Below are 21,892 nucleotides of genomic sequence, written 5' to 3' on the forward strand. Positions count from 1 at the left end.
TGGCCTCCCAAAGTGCTGGGATTACAAGGGTGAGCCACTGCACCCAGCCAAAAATAATCTTTAAAAGAAAAACAAAAATTAATAAAAAATTTTTTTTTTTTTAAAAGAAGATAGTCTGATTTTTAAAGAGAAGGAATCGCCATGAGAGGTTGGGTGAGAATATGATAGGGTAAAGGTGTTTTGCTTTTGCTTTTTAAAGAAGCTAGAAGACAATATTCGTAAAAGGGCACCTAAGTAAACTTAAGTCACATTCAATAGATCCCAGTTTGTCACATAAGCTACCACATATGCATAAGGTAAATGCATATTATAAGGTTTTTATAGTAACCAAGTCTATAAGTGCATTGGTTCTTGGTAACTCCTGTTTAACCAGTTTATTCTTGCTGAGGCTGTTAACCCAGGTTAATATCCAACTACCAGAATTTTATTAAGATTTTAATGAGAAGGCTATAAGTCTGGTTTATGAATTGGCTGGCTACTAATGGCTTTGTAGCTTTTTAAAATAAGATGTTCAAGTTTTGTGGTTGAAATCGGAGTGGGGGACAATGCAGCTTTAGAAATCTAGAAATGTTTCTATGAATGGAAGCTGTCGCATGTTATCGACATAAATTGGGAGGAGAGGGAATGGTGAACAGAACCCTCTTCTGTTAAAGGAGACCTTTATACAGTGCCTTATATGAACCAAACTCTTGAGATATGGGAAATGAATTTTTATTTTTAAGTGGATTGAGAAACAAAACAAACCTTTTCCATTTTTTAAAATTTGACTACTTGAAACATGAAGTGTTTTATGGTGTGAAATACCAAACTAAAGCTTCCAGTGGGTACGTGGATTTATAATCTGTGATATATAGTCAGATGGGGTTTGGAGACAGAATGGAAATGTGGAAATCAGCAGTGTACCCCATGCAGGCTACGAGCTGTTGCGTTTTAGGAAGCTGGGAGGTGGTTGCTTCAGTGGTACATGGTATAGCGGGAAGAGCACAAACGTTAGAGTCAAATAAACCTGAGTCTCAAACCCTAGCTCTAGCTAGCACTTATGGAGGAGAGAGTAGGTTGCCCAAGCTTGCCATACACACTGTTGTCTGCTGACATGTGGTGATGACATCTACTGCCCACTTTATTTTGAGGGCTAAATGAGAAAATGAATGTAAAGTCCCTGCCAGAGTACCTGACTCATAGGAGGCACTTACCTCTTAGTTCCTCTTTCACTTTGAATTTGATTTCCTTTATACCCAGCTTTAGTGTCTACAGTGATGATAGAAGTTTTTTTAGTGAGCCCAAATAGTCTTAATGAGTGTGTTGGAACAAGTGCAGTTGAATTTCTTATCTCTACCTACTGATTGTGAAAATAAAAATTCACAGGTATTAAGCACTTTATCTTTTAGAAATGCTGACCCACATGAAGCTAAAAGTACCCTTAAAGACACACAAAACAGTATATTAAATGTTTAAGATAACAATTGATAAATGCTTTTAAACATAGTCTAGTGATGGACTTTCTACAGGAGAACATTAGCCACTTATTTATCCAGTTAACATTTATTGAGAACCATCTTTTGTCCTGGATCCTGAATAATGTAGGAGACTGACAAGCGAACAGATGATTCTTCTATACCGTAGTAAGTCTTGTGCTATGGGAAATTGCAGAGTGCTTTGGCAAAGAATTTGGTAATACGTAACAAATGCTTTAAAAACGTAGATCCTCTGTTACCAGTTGATCTACTTCTGTGATATAACTTGAGGAAGCTCAATGAAATCTTTTTTATAACAGTGAAAAGTTGGTAAATGAAAATGTGTAACAATAGTGGATTGTTTAATTCATGTATCATAAATGAATGAGACTGCGCATTCATTAGTGATCACTCATTTATATTGGACAAAAATGACGCATTCAGGATACCTTGCTAAGAGAAAAAAAAAGTTATGGAACAGTGTTAAAAAGAATTAATTTGTTTTCAATGAGAGAAAAAGTTTAGCCAAATTACCAAAATTCTTTCTAAATTATCTTGAAGAAATCATTCTGAAAGACATATTATTGTCATAATCTAGAAATGGGATTGGGGTTCTAAGCATCTTGCCAAATCAGCATAGTACATCTGAGAGATAAGCAATGGGACATGTGCATATCAGAGTGAGTATTGCTTAGTGGCGAGATAGGGTGTTGTAGAGAGACCACCCAGGTTAATGGGCTTGTGAAGCAGGACAGAACAAAGTGTTTTCATAATCCTCCCAGTTTTTCAGGTGCATCTTGTAGTAAGAAGATTGACACATGAAAAATCATTCTGAAAACAGTTGAGAAAAATACGCCAGTGAGTATGTGGGCAGCCAGTCCTCGGGGCTGGTTATTTTGGCTGCGCTGGCACTATTAGGTCACTTTATCTTGTGGAGACATTCCATTTCTGGGTACTAAAGGTTTCAGACTTATCTTTGTTGAGAAATTATTTTTCCCTTTAGTTGATAATAAGGTAAGTTGCCAAGATCTGGGCTGCTGGTTCACTCAGTAATCCCATTAAAGTTCAAAGTTTTTTAAACTCAGTTTTTACAAGTAGCAGTTTGCTGTGGAGCAGCTTTATTCACATAAACCTCTTTCAGACTCACAACTTTATTCAAAGACAAGTTTAAGACCTTTAGATATACCATTAACTCAATCAACTTATAAATTAATTATTCCTAAGTTTTTTTCTCATTTAGAGAGATAGATAAGCCTGGAGATTTCTAGTTTTCTAATTTATATGAGAATTAATACAATATATCAAGGGAACAGACCTTCACTGTGTCTGAATCAAATGAAGTGGCTGTTTCTGGACCTTTCATTTTCACTGCTCTCCAGTGTAGAATGATGGGAGGCAGACTCTGTGCCTCATATTTTGTTGTTTACTTCTTTACATGTAATGTAAATCTGTTCCCCTTCATTTTCGGAATAGACTTCTGAGAATTTCTTTCTTTTGGGCAGTAATCCGAAGTTGGGTGCTAATTCCAAAGGTCGGGTTATGACTCCATTCCTCTGCTGACTGGAAATTGAATCTTATAGAGAGGTGCTGGTAGTAAATCAAACATGTCTGTACCCTGCTGAGCCCCTGCAATCATAGCCATCCCTGGACCAGTCATTAGCAAGGAGAGTGGGATTCAGAAAGAAAGGCATAAGAGAATAAGAACTACGATGCAAATATCAGGGCCAAAATGAAGAGATAACTCTTACTGCCCCTTTGTTGAAGTTAGGAAAATACCTTTACTTCTTAATTCTGTCATTGTTGAGTACTCACATGGTAGGTTCTTCATGTACCTTATCTTATTTAACCCACATTATCCTGAAAGGTATAAATAACCAGCTCCCTTTGTTTTACAGAAGGCCCTAAAGATTAAACAGTTTGCTTTTAGCAATATGCCTAGTAAATCAGGATTTAAATCCAAGTCTACTAGCTATATGCCTAGTAAATCAGGATTTAAATCCAGGTCTAACTCTAAAGCTCTTTGTATTGCACAGACTTTGGCATGGAAGTTAGAAGACTGCTAACTTTGAATTTCTGGTAAGTTGTAGGAATTTTCTCAGCTCTTGGTTTCTCTATCTGTAAAGTAAGAGGATTGAGCTGAATTTTAGTCATTACTGGCTGTAACATTCTGTGATTCCTGGATTCTGTTTCAGATTCAAGCATAGAATGTGTTAGAGCTTCTACTCCTCTATTTGTGAGCAGCCAGTTGAATCTGTATGTTAGCCTGATGATGTTATGACATCGTCAGCCTGTGCAGATATAGAAAAGGCAAAGAAGGAGTGTGGGTTAAAAGAAGGTACCCTGTGTCAACTGCTTATTCCTAAAAGAATACCTGAAGTTCTGAACTGCCAGTTCACAAAAGAAAACTTCAAAGTACCTGAGCATGAAAGGAGCATGACAAGCATGGGCTGAAGAGTGTATGGGTGGGACCTGGTATTAATAATTGTCTTTAGACACCAACATCCTTTACCTTCAAAGGGTTATTGTGCCTGAGTGAGTGAGTTTCTGTGTGTGCATCTGTCTCCATGCATTGGAAATTGTGCTAGATGGTACAATGATGACTGTTTCAGTTCTTTCAGGACTGTATAACATTTCCAATTAAATGTTAGATAGTTGTGGGAGGGACACAGTGATTATTGACATAAGAGAGCTAATGAGATGACATGACATAGAAGAAGTATTATTGCAGTATTTTTATTCCATTGATATAGTACCTTTTTCTTGAAGGTGCTATACAAATAACACTGAGATAATAAGGCATTTTAAAATGTCAAAGCATGGAAGGACAAGAAAGTGGCTAGGAGAAATACACAGAAAAGCAGTGGGGGCTTTAGAGCACTGATCACCTTAGCAGTTACTAACTGGCTACATTCGTTGCACTCACTAATGGTGCTGGAAATGGCTAGAGGTTTGACATGGAGGTCTCTTCCTTGGGCCATTCTGATGATCACAATACCACATCCTGTTGTTGTGATTGAAGACCATGGACTTTGTTGTCAAATGGACCTGTCCTTGCTACTTATTAAGCTGTTAACTTGGAACAAATTACCTAAACTTTCTGAACCTAAATTCCATTATCATTAAAATGATGTTACTTTATACCTACCTTATTAGGGTTTCCCTGATTATTAACATAAATAAGTCATACACACAAAACATTTAGTTCGGTACCTGGCACATAATAAATGCATCATAAATGCTAGCTATTCTTACGCTTAGAATACATCAAAAAGTAGTGATTCTGATGAAGTTATAGAGTATGATATCAACACTTCCCTGTGGTTCGAGTTCTATGTCAAGTTGTAAGGATCTTATACTTCTCCGAATCGATATAATCTGTACTTCATAGAGTAGATTAGATTTTTTAAATATATAGAGAATATAGAAAATGATCACACTGAGATACCTACCAACAGCTTAAGAACTAAAAAAAAATTACAGAACAGGATAGAAGACCCGTTCTTATTTTTCCCTTGGCCTCAAAGAGGTAGCCTCTATCCTGAATCTGGTATATTATTTCCTTGAGTGTTTTTATCTTGTAATTATTATCATTCATGTGTTCATAAACAATTTATGGTATTCTTAACATTTTAAATTTTTATATAAGTATTATAATACTGTGTGCCTTTTTCTGTAGCTTGCCTGCTTTTCTCTCTCAATATGCTTTTTGAGATTTTTCTGTTTTACTTGTAGCCTTATTCACTTAATTGCTGTAGAGCATTTTAAAACCAACTTTCTATTAATGGACATTCCATGTCTTTGGATATTTTTGTGTGCTTCTCACCACACCACCCTTCCTCAATCTAGCATGTAACTGCTATTCTGAATTACATTAATATTTGCGGGCTTAGAAAAGGTTTAAGGCCAGGTGCAGTGGCTCATGCCTGTAATGCCAGCACTTTGGGAGGCCAAGGCAGGCAGATCATGAGGTCAGGATTTCGAGACCATCCTGGCTAACATGGTGAAACCCCTTCTACAAAAGTACAAAAATTAGCCAGGCATGATAGCGGGCACTTGTAATCCGAGCTACTTGGGAGGCTGAGGCAGGAGAATTAGCTTGAACCCAGATGGCAGAAGTTGCAGTGAGCCAAGATCATACCACTTCACTCCAGCCTGGGTGACATAGCAAGACTCCATCTCAAAAAAAAAAGGAAAGGGAGGGGGGCTTAAGCATACAAATCCCAAAACAGTATATCTGAGTTTTGACTGTTTTTAAGGTTTATGTAAGAATAGTACAATCTGCTGTTATTTAGTGGCTTGCTTTTTTCCGTCAACTTCATGATTGTGAGATTCATTCATGTTGATATATGTGACAATAGTTGTTTCCATTATGTATATTATTCCATTGTTTGACTGTGCCATTATTTATAGACCTTAAGGCTTTTTCTGACTTAATATTCTTGTACATGTCTCTTTGAATATGTGTGTTGAGTTTCTCTCAGGTGTATTCTAGGGATTAGATGACTGGGGTGTAGGTAATGTATGTGTATTTTTATCTTTACTGGATATTGAGATGTAATAATTTCATTAATTTTAAGTATTTTATAATTTGATTTCACCCATGAGTTTAGAATGTTTCTGTTTATTTTTTGGGGGGAACTTCCAAATATATAGAATTTTTTTCTTAGCAGTTTTTAACTCAGTTGTCCTATGGTTAGGTATTGTCTCTATCTTAGAAATTCTTTGGCATTTGTTGAGACTTTTGGTTTGTATTCTAATATGTGGTCAAGATTCAGCCAGGTTTTAATCACTTTTATAAATATTCCGTGTGCTTGAAAATGATTCATTCTCTAATTGTTGAATACTTGGTCTTTGTATGCTTATTAATTATTTTGTGTGAGAGGTATATTAAAATCGTCCCCTGTAGGAAATTTGTCAGTTTCTCGTGAATATAACCATTTTTGCTTTAAGTGCGATTGGCCCTTGAACGACACGAGTTTGAACTTTGTATGCCTGCTTATATGAAGCTTTTTTCAAAGAAACCCAGATTGAAAATACGGGATGCTAAAGCTTTGTATATGGAGAAGGAGTATTTAATTTACGGTGGTTCAGTAGGGCTGACTCTGGAACGTGAGTATATGCAGGAGTTCTGAAACCAATCATCACATATAGTAAGGGACAACAGTGCTTTGTGGCTTTGATGAAGACTCTTTTACTGTTTTTTAATGATTCTCTTCACATCTAATAATGCTTTTGACTTTAAGTCTGCATGCATATTCTGACAGTACTCAAACCCTACTAGCTTTCTGTCCCTCCCCTCCCATTTTACTTTTTCTTTCTTTTCATTTCCTGGTTCTTTTTCTTTCCTCCTCTGCCCCTCCCCCTCCTTTCACTGTTCCTGTCCTGTCCTCCTTTCCCCTTCCCCTGCCCTTTCCCCCTCCTTCTTTCTTACTCCTGGACTCAGGAGATACTCTCAGGTAGCTGGGACTGCAGGTGTGCCCCACCATTCCCAGCTAATTTTAAAAAAACATTTTTAGAGATGAGGTTTTGCTGTGTTGCTCACGCTTGTCTCAAACTTTGGGCCTCAAGCAGCTCTCCAACCTCAGTCTTCAAAAATGCTAAGATTATAGGAGTGAGCCACTGTGCCCTGCCTGTTCATTTATATTTATTTGCCAGGTACTTTTTATATATACAGTTATGTTATACTTGGGGATTACAGGACTCCCTTGCATATACCCGAATCTGCATACTCAAATCCATCAATCTGCACTGCAGAACCATCGTATATGGAAAGTAGACCTTCCATATATGAGTTTTGCATCCCGTGAATGTTGTATTTTTGATCTGCATTTGGTTGAAAAGAATCTGCGTGTAAGTGGACCCACACAGTTCAAACCCATGGTGTTCAAGGATTAACTGTACTTTAACATTTTGTTTATCCTCTCATATTTATGTTTTTATTATGTCCCTTGTAAATTGAATTTTACTCCAAATTTTTTATCTTTTAGCTGATAAATTCAGTCTGTTTACATTTATTACCATTACTGACATATTTATACTGATTGCTACCATCTTGTTATGTGTTTTCTGTTTACTCTGCTGCTTTCTGTGCCGCCTTTTTGCTTATGACCTTTGCTTCTGAAAAGTTTGAAAAACAGTTATTATTCTCTTTTTCCTTCAACTGATTACCCTTAAATTTTTAACATGCGTCTCTGGCTTTGCAGAGCCGAACAATTAAAATCAGTGTCTGCATTCTTCTCAATAATAAGGGACCTTGGAAAACTTTTAACTCCAGTCACCTTCCACTAAACTTAAACGTTATGGCCAGTGTTTTACTTCCGTGGTTTTTTAATCACCCAGATCGGTTTTTTATTATTGCTGTTGTTGCATTTAACTTTTTATCAACTTTCATTGTTTTCTAATCCTCAGAGACAGTGAACTCCTTAATTAAGCTGATTTTCTGTTTTTCTTCAGATTTTCAAAAGAAACAACCAGACGATGATTCCGCTCCAAGTACAAGTAACAGCCAATCAGATTTGTTTTCTGAAGAGACCACCAGTGACAACAACAATACCTCGATAACCACACCAACTCTTAGTCCCAGCCAGCAGCCGCTTCCGACAGAACTGAATGTAACTTCACCGAGTAAAGAGGAGTGTAAGTGCCTAGCTTCTGAGGGTGGTAGAGAGAGCAGCTTAAGAACCTTGGCATAAGCATCTTGGTAATTCCAGAAAAAAGCGGCACTTCTTTTATTTATTTATTTATTTATTTATTTATTTTTTTTTTTTTTTTTCTTTACAACAGTCAAGACTTTCCATCCAGTAACAACAGCACTTCTTTTAATTCAAGATAAGTGTCCACATACAATGCCCAAGCCCCGCAAGTTAGAGAATAAGTTTCACCCATTCCTGAAGAGATAGCCTTTTATACCCGTCAAAGTATGTGAAGTTTTTGAACCAGTCTAGAGAGCAGTGGTTCTCACCTATGGATGCACATTAGAATACAATGGGGATTTTAAAAACAATTTTAATCTTTAGCACCATTCCCTAATTCTCATGTAATTGATCTGGAGGGAAGCCCAGAGATCTGTTATTTTTAATTCTGCAGAGGATTCTAATGTACAGCAAAGGACCAGTTGGGATTCTAACCCTATTTTAGGAGCCTTGGATTGAAACCTTACCTCTGTCACTAACTGGGCTTTGACTGTTTCTAAGCATTCAACTGAGGTAACACTATATTTCTTAGAACATAGGGTATTTAAAGGAAGAAGGAGATGGTATTACTCTTCTGTAAGTCTTCAGTGTTACAATGCTGTTACGTAGATGATATAGAAGTTTATTGTCTACTTAATTTTTTTTTTTTTTTGAGATGAAGTCTCACTCTGTTGCCCAGGCTAGAGGGCAGTGGCTCCATCTCAGCTCACTGCAACCTCCGCCTCGTGGGTTCAAGCAATTATCCTGCCTCAACCTCCCAAGTAGCTGGAATTACAGGTGTCTGCCATGATCCCTGGCTAATTTTTGTATTTTTAGTAGAGACAGGGTCTCAATGTGTTGGCCAAGCTGGTCTTGAACTCCTGACCTGAAAACTGATACTAGTTGTTGAAAATTATAGGGATATTATGACATAGCAGGTTTTGCCTTTTAAAAGCTCTGCTTGGCCAAGGCAGAAGGATTGCTTGAGTCCAGGAGTTTGAGACCAGCCTAGGCAACATGGTGAGACACTATCTCTACTGCCCCCCGACCCCCCAAAAAAAAAATTAGCCAGGCATGATGGTGTGTGTTTGTCATCCCAGCTGCCTGGGAGTCTGAAGCAGGAGGATCTCTTGAGCCCAAGAGTTCAAGGTTACAGTGGATTATGGTCTAACCATTACTCTGCAGCCTGGTGAGACCTGGTCTTTTAAAAAAAAAAAAAAAAAAAAGCTAAGTTAAAATTTAGTATTTCAAGTTTAATGAATATCTAGAAACACAGTTTAGAATGTTTTATGTTCCGTTTACTAACTTTCAAAAGATTAGCAGGAAACAGATACCTAAATCTATCATAAACTACGGTATTTGGTAATACTGAGACTATTAAATAAGCAAGGTCATAGTCCTTGTCCTCAAAGAATTTGAAGGGGAAATTAAATATATTTGTTACAGTATATAGTGGTTATCAACCAGGAGTGATCTTCCACCCAACAACCTCAGAACATTTGATAGTGTCTGGAGGCCAGGGATGCTGCTAAATGTCCTAAATGTCCTACATCACATAGGACAGTCCTTTGCAACAAAAAATTACTCAACTCACAGTGCCAATAATGCTGAGCTTGAGAAACTCTGATACATGTTTGCATATACCCATGTTAATGGTCCTTATATATTAAAGAGAGCAAGTGTTGAAGGACATTGACTTACTGAGGAAGTGGTATTAAAGATGGATAGAAGGTGGTGAAGAGACATGCTAAACAGAGTAGAATGAGCTGTAGAAGGAAAGCTGTATGGAGTTTTTCAATGGCAAATGACTCTCGTAGTGCTGTTTGTGGAAGAGAATGAAGGACAAAGCCGGAAGAGTAAATTGTGGCCAAGACATAGAGGCGTAAATGTCCAGCTAAGCTATTTGGACTTGAGACAGTAGCCATGTTTTTGAGCAGAGGAAGTGATATTATTACAGTTCTTTGGAGAATTAACCTTGATTGTATTGAAAATTGAAAGGATTAAACAGGAATCACATTGCAAAGAGAGAATTTTAAAAATATTATAACTTATTGAATAGAGGCCAGGGCAGGTGTAGAATTCATGTAAGCAGAGAAAAAAAAATGGTGAAAATAGTAGTGGTCATGCTAAGGCAGTAGATTTTGTTTTGTTTTCAAAAATCTATTCAAGGTCATGTACTTATTGAGGAGCTGATGACAGCTGTAGCCCCTTGTCTTAGAAAAATATATACCATCCATTTATACCCAATTTTGCATAAAATTTATCTGCAGCTTATTATGGCCCTTGGATTAAGAACTCCTGGTCTAAGGAAAAGGTTGTTCAGGATCTTAATCTGGTGGAACCTGGATTGGATTCATGCATACCAGGATCAGGCCACAGCAAACCAATTCAAGCAGCCAAAATGCATGTGAGGCTAACAGTAGCTACCATTGATTGAGCACCTTAGGTATGAGCCATTATTCTACATGCATATTTTCTCATTGTTCCTCGTGATAATCCAGTGAGGTCGATACTGTCATTACACTCGTTCCATAGATGAGGAATTAGACACAAAAAGGATTAAGTAATTTGCCTGTGATGACAAACTAGTAGATACCAAAACCACATTCAGATTTAGGCATTTGGCTTCAGAGTTCGTACTTTTAATCAGTTAATTCACAATGTGAAATATAACTGTCACAGGGATTAATATTTGTGTGGGCAAGAAGAATGCTTTCTGTCTCTGTAATTAAGATATGTGGGAACCTACATCATAACCAAAAGTTACTTTCCAGTTTAGGCCACTGTAGACTGCTATGGTTTTTCTTTTAAAATATGAATACCTTCAGCCTGATTAAGGATGTCTAGTTCCACTAGCTTCATTTCCTTTCTCTCTCTTTTTGGTGATATCATTGCTTTGAACCATTGTATGTTCATCTTAGAGCTATACTCTTTGAAGCTAATCTCTTTCCTAATTCCTGAAGTTTTTACAGATCTAGGGAAATGAGATTTGCCAATTAGAGATACGGTGATGACTTAAGTTTGTATTGTGTGCAACTGGTTGAGTTAGATTTTCAGGGGAGAGAAGTCAAGGTTGACTTCGTCGACATGGGGATGATGGTTTAAGCCATAGGGGTTAAATGAGGTTGCCAAGGGTGAGAGCAAAGAAAAGCAGTGAGGATAGACCTGTAAGTGAAACCTCTACACTTAGGGAGCAAAAAGGATAGAGGAGGCAACTGAAGAAGTCAGGAGGAGAATGATAGTGAGCAAGGTCACAAAAGCCAAGGAACAAATTTCAGTGTAGGGTGTGGGCTTTAATAATTATTATAATTATAATGTTAGCTCATATTTATGAAACATTTGCTATATTCTAAACACTTTTTCTAAGTTCTTTAGATGCAGTAACATTTAATTTTCAATGTAGCTTATTAGGGTAGGTGCTTTTATTATACTTGTTTTTATAGATGAGGACATGAAAGCTTAGAGAGGTTCATTAACTTTCTGCCCAAAGTTATAGAGCTATTGCATGGCAATGCAGCCCATGCGCTGACACATGAATTTGGATCCAGAGCCTACACTTTCAGTCACTATAGAATATTGTCACAATATTATGAAAATGCTGCCAAGGCTGTAAAATGACAAAGAAGCACTTGAATTTGGTGATCATAAGATGGATTACCTAAATAAACTATTTAACAAACTATTTCAATGGTTTGTATATTCATTTAGCATCTTTGCTGAGTGCCTGCTGCTATATGTTAGGTACTGAGTTAAGTGCTGAGTATAGAAATGAATAAGATTAGGTCTTTATACACAAGGAGATCACCTTTTTGACTATATATGCTTCTCCCTGAGAGTCTGACTTGTTTTCCCAAACAGGTGCATATGCATTTTGGGGTGGAAGCGGGGAAGTAGCTAGTAGTGGTTAACCTGCATGTCATTTGCAAAGGTTTTTCAGGTCATGTTTGCTGCCTCACCTAGGTTGAAAGCAACTGTGCTGGAGTGAGGAGATATTTGCCAGATATGGGGGTTGAGAATATGGGGATAAGAGAAGTGACCCTGGGTTTAAGAGCTGTCAGGGTGGATGCTTTAAAAGTCAACAGGAGATAAAGTGATTGCCTAGTAGCAGTGAAGGCCCAGGTGAGACTAGACAGCCTGATCCATCTGCATCTTGCAAATTTCTTTAGCTGTGATAATGCCAAGGTGATGAAACATGGAGGAAGAGGCAGCAGGAGATTGCCTGTGTTGATATTTTAGTGTCCTCAAGGGAGCAGAATTTTGTCTGTGGGTTCCTTCGTCGCTTCCCCTAAAGAGATGTAGAGAAATAAGATGTAGCAGTTGCTGGAAAATGGGTTTGGGATGCCAAATGCAAGTACCACAAAAATCGTAAACTATTTAGTAGTCATGGATCCACTATTTTTGCGTAGAACTGGAAGTGCTACATTTTCTTTTGGGCTTGTGAAAAGGTTTTATTTTTTTTCCTAATATACAAGAAAATGGATTTTGCTTAAATCTGCTTTCATCCTCTATCAACATGAACTTGAACTATGACCATATCAACAGAAAGTGGTGAGAGTCTGGGTACATTTTATTTTGAAAAGACTGCAGATAGAGCAATAAGTATTGACAAAAGTATGTCCAACTTAGAAATGGGACTGATTTTTACCCAAAGAATTTCTTAATATACTTCCCTGAAGGTATATAAGGCAGATATCCAAAAGCTCTAAGTGATATTTCTCTATCTGAATATAAACCTATGTCTCCCTGTCCCAAACTGTGTGTATCTGCAGAAGAGTCCATGGAGCTTAGCCATTGGAAGCCTTTTCCAAAAATAATGTAAACAAAATTCAAATAGTGACTAAAGGACTTGTCACAGCATTTAAATGCTATAATAATTGGAACAGCTCACAACAAGTATACTTAACTAAGTATGAGGCATTGTTCCAAGTACTTTATATGCACAGTCATTCCTCATTATACACAGGGGATTCGGCGCATACTCAAGTCTCACAATCAGCCACGTGGAACCCACTTACATGAAAAGTTGGTCCTCCGCATATGTAGGCAATACTCTATTTTCAGTGTGCATGTGCTTGAAAAAATTGTACATCTAAGTGGACCTGCACAGTTCAAACTGGTTTTGTTCAAGTATCAACTGTTAATAACCTACTTCATCTTCATAATTACCCTGTAAGGTAGGTATTTCTATTGTATCCATTTCACAGGTGTGAAGATGGAGGTACAGGATGATTGATTATCTTGCCCAAGATCACAGAGCACTCTGGCTCCAAAGTCCCTGGCTCTCTGCTGCCACACCATAGCTGCCATTCTCTGTTGTGATTTATGGTTGAAAGGACATTGCTTGCAAATTACGCTATACAGTGGAAGGTGTGTTGGACAAACTCTTAAAAAAGAATAAAACGTTTCTTTGTGCTTTTGCTACTACCTATTTACCATTCTCCCAAGTTCCAGATTTTTTTCTAAGGGAGATGAAGTGTGATTTGTAGTTAAGTTTTTTGAACCAACTTCTGCAGAGAGAAAAAGGATAATGCCAGGTTGTAGTTAGAATGCATCAGTTGTTGTCATTCTTAAAGTACAGGCAGATGACTGCTCACCCTAAGTTGGAGTCTTAACAGATTAGACTTACAAGATATGAAATCCCCTCTTATTCTTTATGCAAGTCAGCTTTTCTGTTGTCATGGTTTTAAAGGCCTGAGAATCCCTATTTATGACCTGTTTGGGAGGCTTATGATGTACATGTCTACCTGAGTTTTGGGGTTTTTCTTCCCAGTCCCACTAGCATATTGGATGGAAATGGAGGTGTTGGAGGAGTCGTGGCTGGTCTTTTTCTTTATAGGTAGAAGAGCTTGAAGAGAACTGATACCTACTGCTAGGGAAGATTAATGTCAAGAAATGGACTTGTTTTCAAATAGTCTGACATTCTAAACTAGCAGTTAGAGAGTACCTATCTCATACAGAACACTCTTCTAAGCTCTGTGGAGGCACATATTAAGGATTAAACAGCAACCAGCACTTATATAAAACCATAGTTTATAACAGGGGTTGACAAGCTATAGCCCACAGGCCAAATCCAGCCCATCACCTGGTTTTATGCTGCCCAAAGCTAAAAATGATTTTTACACTTTTAAACAACTGAAAAAAAATAGTATTTTGTAAAATGTGAGATTTATATGACATTCCTAATTTAGTGTTCATAAGTAAAATTTTATTGGCACATAGCCCCACTCATTTGTTTATGGATTGTCTGTGGCTGCTTCTGTGATACAATAACAGAGTTGGATAGTTGCTGTGGCGACCCAATGGCCTATTACAGAAGAAGTTTGCAAACCCCTGTTTTACAGAGTATTTCAATGCACATGTTCCTAGGATCATCTTGACAGTGTGTAGCATAGGTAGGGCAGATATTCTCCTTCCTATTCTATACATGAAAAGGGGAGGTTTAGATAGTGACCCTCCTTAAGTCCCATGAGAGGGCCAGAACTCAACTCTGGGCCTTTTGCATGTATAATACAGGACTCTGGTTTTTTTTCCTACTCTTCTCTGCTGCATCTGCCTAAGACATACTTTTGTTGTAGCAAAATAAAATATACAGAAAAAGTGAGAATCATTTTAACTGGCATGTTAGTGAGGATTTTTAATGACTAATGCTTCATTTCCAGGTGTTGACTGGATTTTCCTTTAGTGTGACACTGATTCCCAAAATAGAAATTTGAGAACATACTCTATCTCTAGTTAAATTAATTTGGTTGAAGAGACATTTCCATTGTTTCCTTGGAAACTGGTTTCTGGTGATATCCTAGCTCCCTCAGGGATTTTTTAAAAATGGTAGTACCTTTTAACAGATGTCCTTGCTAGACTGCCCCTGGGTCTCTGAACATCCTTTGGGCGTCATTGGCTACACATCTTAATTTCTGTCTGACAAGCCTTAATCTGTTCCCTGGAAATTTAGTATCACTACCACCAAGTGGCTCAACTTCTGATTTGTTTGTTTTTACCAATTAAATTTCTAATAATCTCTGAAAGAAACCAGTGTTCCCTTTTTCAGACTGTGCCTATTTCAAAAGGCCGGATATTGGACAAAACAGGCTGGTTTCTTCTTGTAAAGCATTAAAAATATCACCTATTAAAAAATATTTTATGACTTCCTGCTGGGCTGGTTTTAAGTGAAATATGGTGGGGAGATTTATTTACAGTTCTCTCTGTGTGTGTCTTTCTCTTCCCTTTTCTCTAATGAAGCTCAAGGCATCAGGCCGTTTATCAGAGATAATTATACAACAGATGGAGTTTTTCTGATATATAATGGTCTCAAAGTGGAAGATTCTTTCCCATAATGAAGAATGCCCAAACTTTAAATGTCTCTTTTGATTTTAATTTAACGGTGTTTTTTTTCCCCAGTGCATTTATTTATTTATCCTAAAGCTGTTTCTGCAAAGCATGCTGCTTTTATTAGGGCTATGTTCTGAAAAGATTAATACTTTGCAGTACAGTATGATAATATACAGTTATATGCTGTATTGAAGTGAAGAGCTATAATTTATCAAAAATCAGTGTGTGGGATCATTAAGTTAATCTCTGTCAAAATATAAGACTTGAGCAGTTCAGCAGTGTTTTCTTATAGAAATTATTTCTGTTCTATAATGTCAGCTGGGTAGGAGCTTGTTCAAATACTGGTAGTGTCATCTGACCTTCCGTTTGTAGTCAAAATAAGAACCAAATTAAAGCAAAGCCATAATTTTTAAGTTATTCATTTTCCTGGTTTGCTTTTCTTTTTCATAACTTTTAATCCTATTTTTAAGTATACTAGTAAAGCATGACTACATTGTCAGTTTTTTAATTACAAAGACACAGGTTTAGTTAGAATAGAACATGAAAATATTCTAATATATCATCAATCACCACCACCCAATTCCTACTTTTTACAGAAATAACCATAGTTTATTCATTTTGGGGTTATATTTTTTCTCTGCAGCTGTGAACATGTTTGCATATAAGATTTTATTTTTATATAAATGAGAGCATCCTATATATATTGTTTAGTAACTTGCTTTTTAATGTATTTTAGAGAGCTTTCCAAGTCCACTCGTGGAGATTCGCCTTACTCCTGTATAATATTCCATATTATCCTTACTAGCCTTTTCTTTACTCTTTTCTCTGGAGGCTGTTTCTAATATTTCACAATTATAAGCCATGTTAACCATTTTTGTACATGGCTAATGGTGCACATGTTATTTTTCCATGATAAATACGTGGAAGAGAAACTAACAAGTCAGAGAATATATATATATATATATTTTTTTTTTAATTTTGATCTACATGGCAATATTACTCTTGAAAATGACTGAATGACTTTATATTCCTAAGAATGATGTTTGACAGTGATTGTTTACCACAGCATTACCAGCATTAGGTACGGTTTCTTCTTTGTTTCTTTCTCTTTTTTTTTGGTAGGTTGGGCAAAAGAAGAGCTCATCTTAACTTGTGTTTTCCTGACATCTCCTGATAGTGAGATTGAGCACATTTTTATATGTTTATCAGCAATTTTTGAGTCTCTAGTGATTTGCCTATCAGTGTTGTTCTTTGCTTATTTATTTTTTATTAGCTATTTTTACTGATTTGTAGGAATTCTTTATATGTGTAACAAATTCTGGAAAAGTATTTCTTAGATTTATTGCCAGTTTATTTTGGTATGTTACTTGGCTTTTACTTTTCACTTGGGTGCCTTGTATTCATTAGAATTTTTAAAATTTTAATGTAAGTCTATTGGTCTTTTGTCTTCAGTTTTGTGCCTTTCTTAGAAGGCTGTCTGAATCACAGACATATTTGTCTATACTTTTTTAATACTTTTGTCGTTTATCTTTCTCTGTCGTTAACTCTTGAACCCATCTGGAATTTATTTGGTGTTTAAGACACAGGGATTATAACCAGTTATGCAAAAACCATTCACTGAATAGTCCTGGTTTAAAATGCTGATACTATTACATAAACATAGATCCGTTCCTAGGCTCTTTGTTTTATTGGTCAACCAGTATATTCCTGAAACTGGCATATAGCTTTTAGTATGTATCAGTATCTTCTGATTTGGATTATATTGAATATATAGATTTATTTAAGAATAATTGACATTTTAATAAACTTTTGGGTCTTCTCATTAAGAAATATAGTTTGTCTTCATTTATTCAAACCTTCTTCTGTGTTCTTGACAAGAGAATGTCATCTCTCTGCACAAGTTTAGAGACTAAACTAAAAATTAGCAGAGGGTTTATTTTATGTTTCCTTGCCCTATCCCAGAACACCTAGCACACTGCTAGCATAGTACTCAATAAATGCTTACTGATTTAAATATTTAGGAAAAGTTTTGTTTTTAATTTTTCTTACTTGCAGAAACCTACTTTTATGTGTTTTGATACATTAAAGAAGGGGCTTCTCATTGCCTGTACCTGATTTTTGAATAGCTGCTTAATATTCTTTTACAATTTTCTGTACCATACGTAATCCTAAGACAAAGCAGCTCAAAAAAAGGCAGTGTCCCTATCAAATTTTGAAAATTTGGGTGCTTTGTGGTGGTAACAGTTGATCTCAGACTTTTGGAATAATGGAAGTCGTTTTCTGTTTCTCTCCCTCTTTCTCTTTCTCTCTTCTTTCTTCTGTACAAATAGGCACTTGCCTGTTGTAAAATAACCATTTTTGCTTGTTGGTATTTATCACCTAAATTTCCCTCTTCAAGATTCCCCTTTGCAAGAGAGAATACTGGCAAACTTTTAATACTTGTTTTCAAAGGTCCCTTAAGAAGCCTGCAAATCTGAAAGGTTAGTTTTCCAAAAGATTACCTCAGGCACATGTGCGATTGTACAATTCCTGATATTCAAACTAGGTTTTGAAGCAACATCATCACTGTCCCCCCTTCCCCCAGTATGGATTTCTTTAAATGTTCTTATTAAATTAAATGCTCTATACTTCTCTGTGAAAGTAAAGGTCATAGTAAACAACCACACTTCACATAGCTTTAGCTCTTGAACTTGTCATATTTTTATTTTGTTTAGGTACAAGTAATATGTGACACTGCACTGATTTTAAATTAAATCTAAGCTTTATGACAAAAATGTTTGGCTGCAAAAAAAACATAATGGCATTTATGTGAATGTGTTGAAGTAGCGATTTTAAGCTTACATAAATATATTTAAATTGCGCTTGCGAACTTCTTTTTGAAAATACAGAGCTGCCAGTGCCATAACTGTACATTTTGTATTCATGGCCTCTATTACTTTATAAACCAGCTCACTTTTTGATGCATCGTAAAGATAATTCTTTAGATTTAATAAAAACAATAGGATGTCACCTTAACGAGGCATTTTAAAAATTCTAAAATATCAGTATTACCCCTTCACTACACAGTTGAAATCGTGACATTTTCAACTATTAGTTGCAAAGAGAGATCCTATTATTAAGACATGACAGTGTTCCCTTCTGTCTGTAAAGTAAGAAGGTTTGGACTAAGGTAATTTCCATTTAATGTCACTCAATCATATTCCAGCTGTACAGCTAACTATGGGAGAGGTTCAGCAAAGAGGTAGAGGAGAAGAGTACCTGTGTTCCGAGTTGTTTTTACAAGTCCATGGAACAGTACCTATGGCCTGAATGGATGTCTTTTTTCATTTTTTCAGAAGCCTTTTACGAAGAACATGCACCAGTCACTTCCCTTTCTAAGGAAAGCATTGCAGCCTTCTTTCATTTGTTGTTGCAGGCTGAGATTTATGAGAATACTCTTACTAGCTGAACTATGTTTAAAAAAAAAAAGTTCTTCCAGTGCTGAGTAGTGTCTCCATTAATGTTGTTATGAGAATCATGCTTGTGTTGATGGTAAAATGCAAATGATGCAAATGTAGAAATCGGAGTTGAGCCTTATTTAAGCCTGTAAATAGTCAAAACTGAAGCCTAAATTGGAGAGGTGACAGCCTCAGATTTTGCATTCATATTAAATATGCTTTGTCAAAAGAGAAAAACAAAACTGTATCTAAAATTAGTACTGATTTTATTAGCCAGGTGATATTTTGACCTCTAACAAAATGGAGATCATTCTATTTTTATCCCCAAGAGAGTGATGATGTCTTAGAATGTCGCTGTTAATTGCTGTTGGGCTTTATCACATTTTGAAGTATTGGTGGTAAGCGTTTGTCAGCATCTTAACATATGGAAAGCTCTGTTTCAGTCATAGGATTCTAGGTGAGAGATTATCTGACAAACTAAAATTGAACATTTTTAACTGCTTACTCAAGATACTTTTAGAGTTCCATGAAATGTTTATACTCTTCTTACATAAGTAGCAGAAATGGAATGTCTTGGTTTGAAATTTTGATTAGTTTATTCCACTATCCCTTGCCTTTATTTACTTAAATATTAACATTTTGTTGAGACTGGGAAAACCTTTTATTGTTATTTACACTTAATGCATTAGTTGGTTTCTGCAAGACTGGAAATTAGTTGGCATGTAAGGAGTGTGGGAAAATTGGATCTTAGATTAACCTTTAGGTTCACTGGTTCTATACCAGTGGTTCTCAAAATGTGGTCCAGAGACCTATAGAGGTCACCAAGTCCCACTCACAGCATCCGTGAGATCTTTCCTTTTCCAACTCCATATTTATGTAATAGTGGGCTTTCTTCATATTCATATAAACAACACATGGAACAGATTAAATACAGATATAGACATGAAAATCCAGGTATCTTCTTTTAAGGCAGGCCACTCTCAGTATTTTTTAAGTTGCAGTTATTTTTCATAAAATAATAAATTTTTATGTTCACATGTAATTATTTTAATTTTAAATTGAAACATAATTTTTGTCAAGTTACGATTTCAAATGGGATCAATATCAGTAGATATAAGCCACATAAACAAAAGTTTTTGTGTCCTCTGTAGTTTGTAAGTGTTAAAAGTTCTAAAGATGAATAAGTTTGAGGACTATTGTGCTAGATGAACATGTAAATATGATGAAAATAAATTTTATTAATTGCATTTCTGAATAACTGGATGTATCTAGTAATTTCTTTCGGTCTGGATCATTTTCATTCACTAGCAAAAAGCGTATTTTTGAACATCTAATGTGCTGGATTACCAAGATGAATAAGAAAGCCCCTGCCCCAAGGCTCGTTCCATTAATGCTATTACAGGGTCAGGAAACAGCATTCCACCCCCTGGCCCCAGTCGTGATGTCCACTTCTACTCCTTTAAAGAGTCTGTCAGTACTGGGCAAATGGAAAGCATTTCTGATTTCAGTTTGCTCTTACTCTTGTTCCCTGGGGGAAGGTGGTGTGGATTAATTTTGGTTTTAGTTTTGTTGAGCAAATAGCTAATAGTAAGCACACATGCACATACCATAATATCTGTAGAGCTGTCCAGCACTGCATAGGCTTACCTCCTTTTATTTCACTCTTCTTTATTATACTCTGCACATAGTATGTTTTTTTAAAAAATGAAGAGTTGGGGCAACACTGAATTAAACACATCTATTGGTGCCATCATTTCAACAGCATGTGCTCACTTGCTGTCTCTGTGTCACGTTTTGGAAATTCTCGCAATATTTCACACATTTTCATTATTAATATTGTATCTGTTACAGTGCTCTGTGACTAGTGTTACTGTTGTCATTGTTTTTGGGCACCATGAACTATACCTGTGTAAGACAGTGAACTTAATCAGTAATGTTGTGTGTGTCCTGACTGTTCCTCCTACCAATCATTCCCCCATCTCTCTCCCTCTCATCGGCCCCACCTCCATTCCCCGAGTCACAATATTGAGATTAGGTTAGTTAATAACCTTACAATGGGCTTGAAGTGTTCAAGTGAAAGTAAGAGTCACGTATCTGTCACTTTAAATCAAAAGCTAGAAATGATTAAGCTTAGTGAGGAAGGCATGTCAAAAGCCAAGATAGACAAAAAGCTAGACTTCTTGCATCAACTAGTTAGCCAAGTTGTGAATGCAAAGGAAAAGTTCTTGAAGGAAATTTAGTGCTACTCCAGTGAACACACAAATGATAAGAAAGTCAAATGGCCTTACAGCTGATATGGAGAAAATTTTCATAGTCTAGATAGAAGACCAAACCAGCCACAACATTCCCTTAAGCCAAAGCCTAATCCAGAGTAAGGCTCTAACTTTCTTCATATCTGTGAAGGCTAATAGAAGTAAAGAAGGTACAGAAGGAAAGCTTGGAGTTAACAGAGCTTGGTTCATGAGGCTAAGAAAAGAAGCCATCTCTATAAAAGTTCAAGGTGAAGCACCAATTGCTGATGTAGAAGCTGTAGCAGCTTACCAAAAATACCTAGCTAAGATCATTAACGAAAGTGGCTATACTAAACAGCAGATTTTCAAAACAGGTGAAATTACCTTCTGTTGGGAGAAGATGCCACATCCAGGACTTTAAGGAGGAGAAGTCAGTTCCTGGCTTCAAAGGACAGTATGATCCTCTTGTTAGGGGTTAATGTAGCTGGTAACTTTAAGTGGAAGCCAGTGCTTATTCTTAAGGGCCCTAGGATCTGAAAATCCAGGGCCCAACTCCAATCTGAAAATTCTAGGGCCCTTAAGAATTCTGCTACATCCACTCTGCCTGTGTTGTGTAAATGGAACAAAGCCTGATGACTGCACATCTGTTTATAACCTCATTCACTGAATATTTTAAGCCTTTTTTGTATAGACCTACAGCTGAGGAAAAAAAAAATTCTTTTCTAAATATGACTGCTCATTGACAATACACCTTGTTACTCAAGAGCTCTGAT

General features: G+C 36.5%; 1 protein-coding gene across 2 annotated transcripts in view; it reads left to right on the forward strand.

Annotated features, from left to right (window-relative positions):
* Window positions 1–21,892, forward strand: part of ZFAND3 (zinc finger AN1-type containing 3) — a 329,390-nt gene that overhangs the window by 231,811 nt on the left and 75,687 nt on the right. For both annotated transcript variants that reach the window (XM_039466542.2, XM_074397991.1), the window contains exon 3: window positions 7,908–8,090. In XM_039466542.2, coding sequence (XP_039322476.1) covers window positions 7,908–8,090 — 183 coding nt within the window. The remainder of the gene's footprint in view (window positions 1–7,907; window positions 8,091–21,892) is intronic.

Source organism: Saimiri boliviensis, chromosome 4 (assembly GCF_048565385.1).
Source record: "Saimiri boliviensis isolate mSaiBol1 chromosome 4, mSaiBol1.pri, whole genome shotgun sequence".
Taxonomy (NCBI): domain Eukaryota; kingdom Metazoa; phylum Chordata; class Mammalia; order Primates; family Cebidae; genus Saimiri; species Saimiri boliviensis.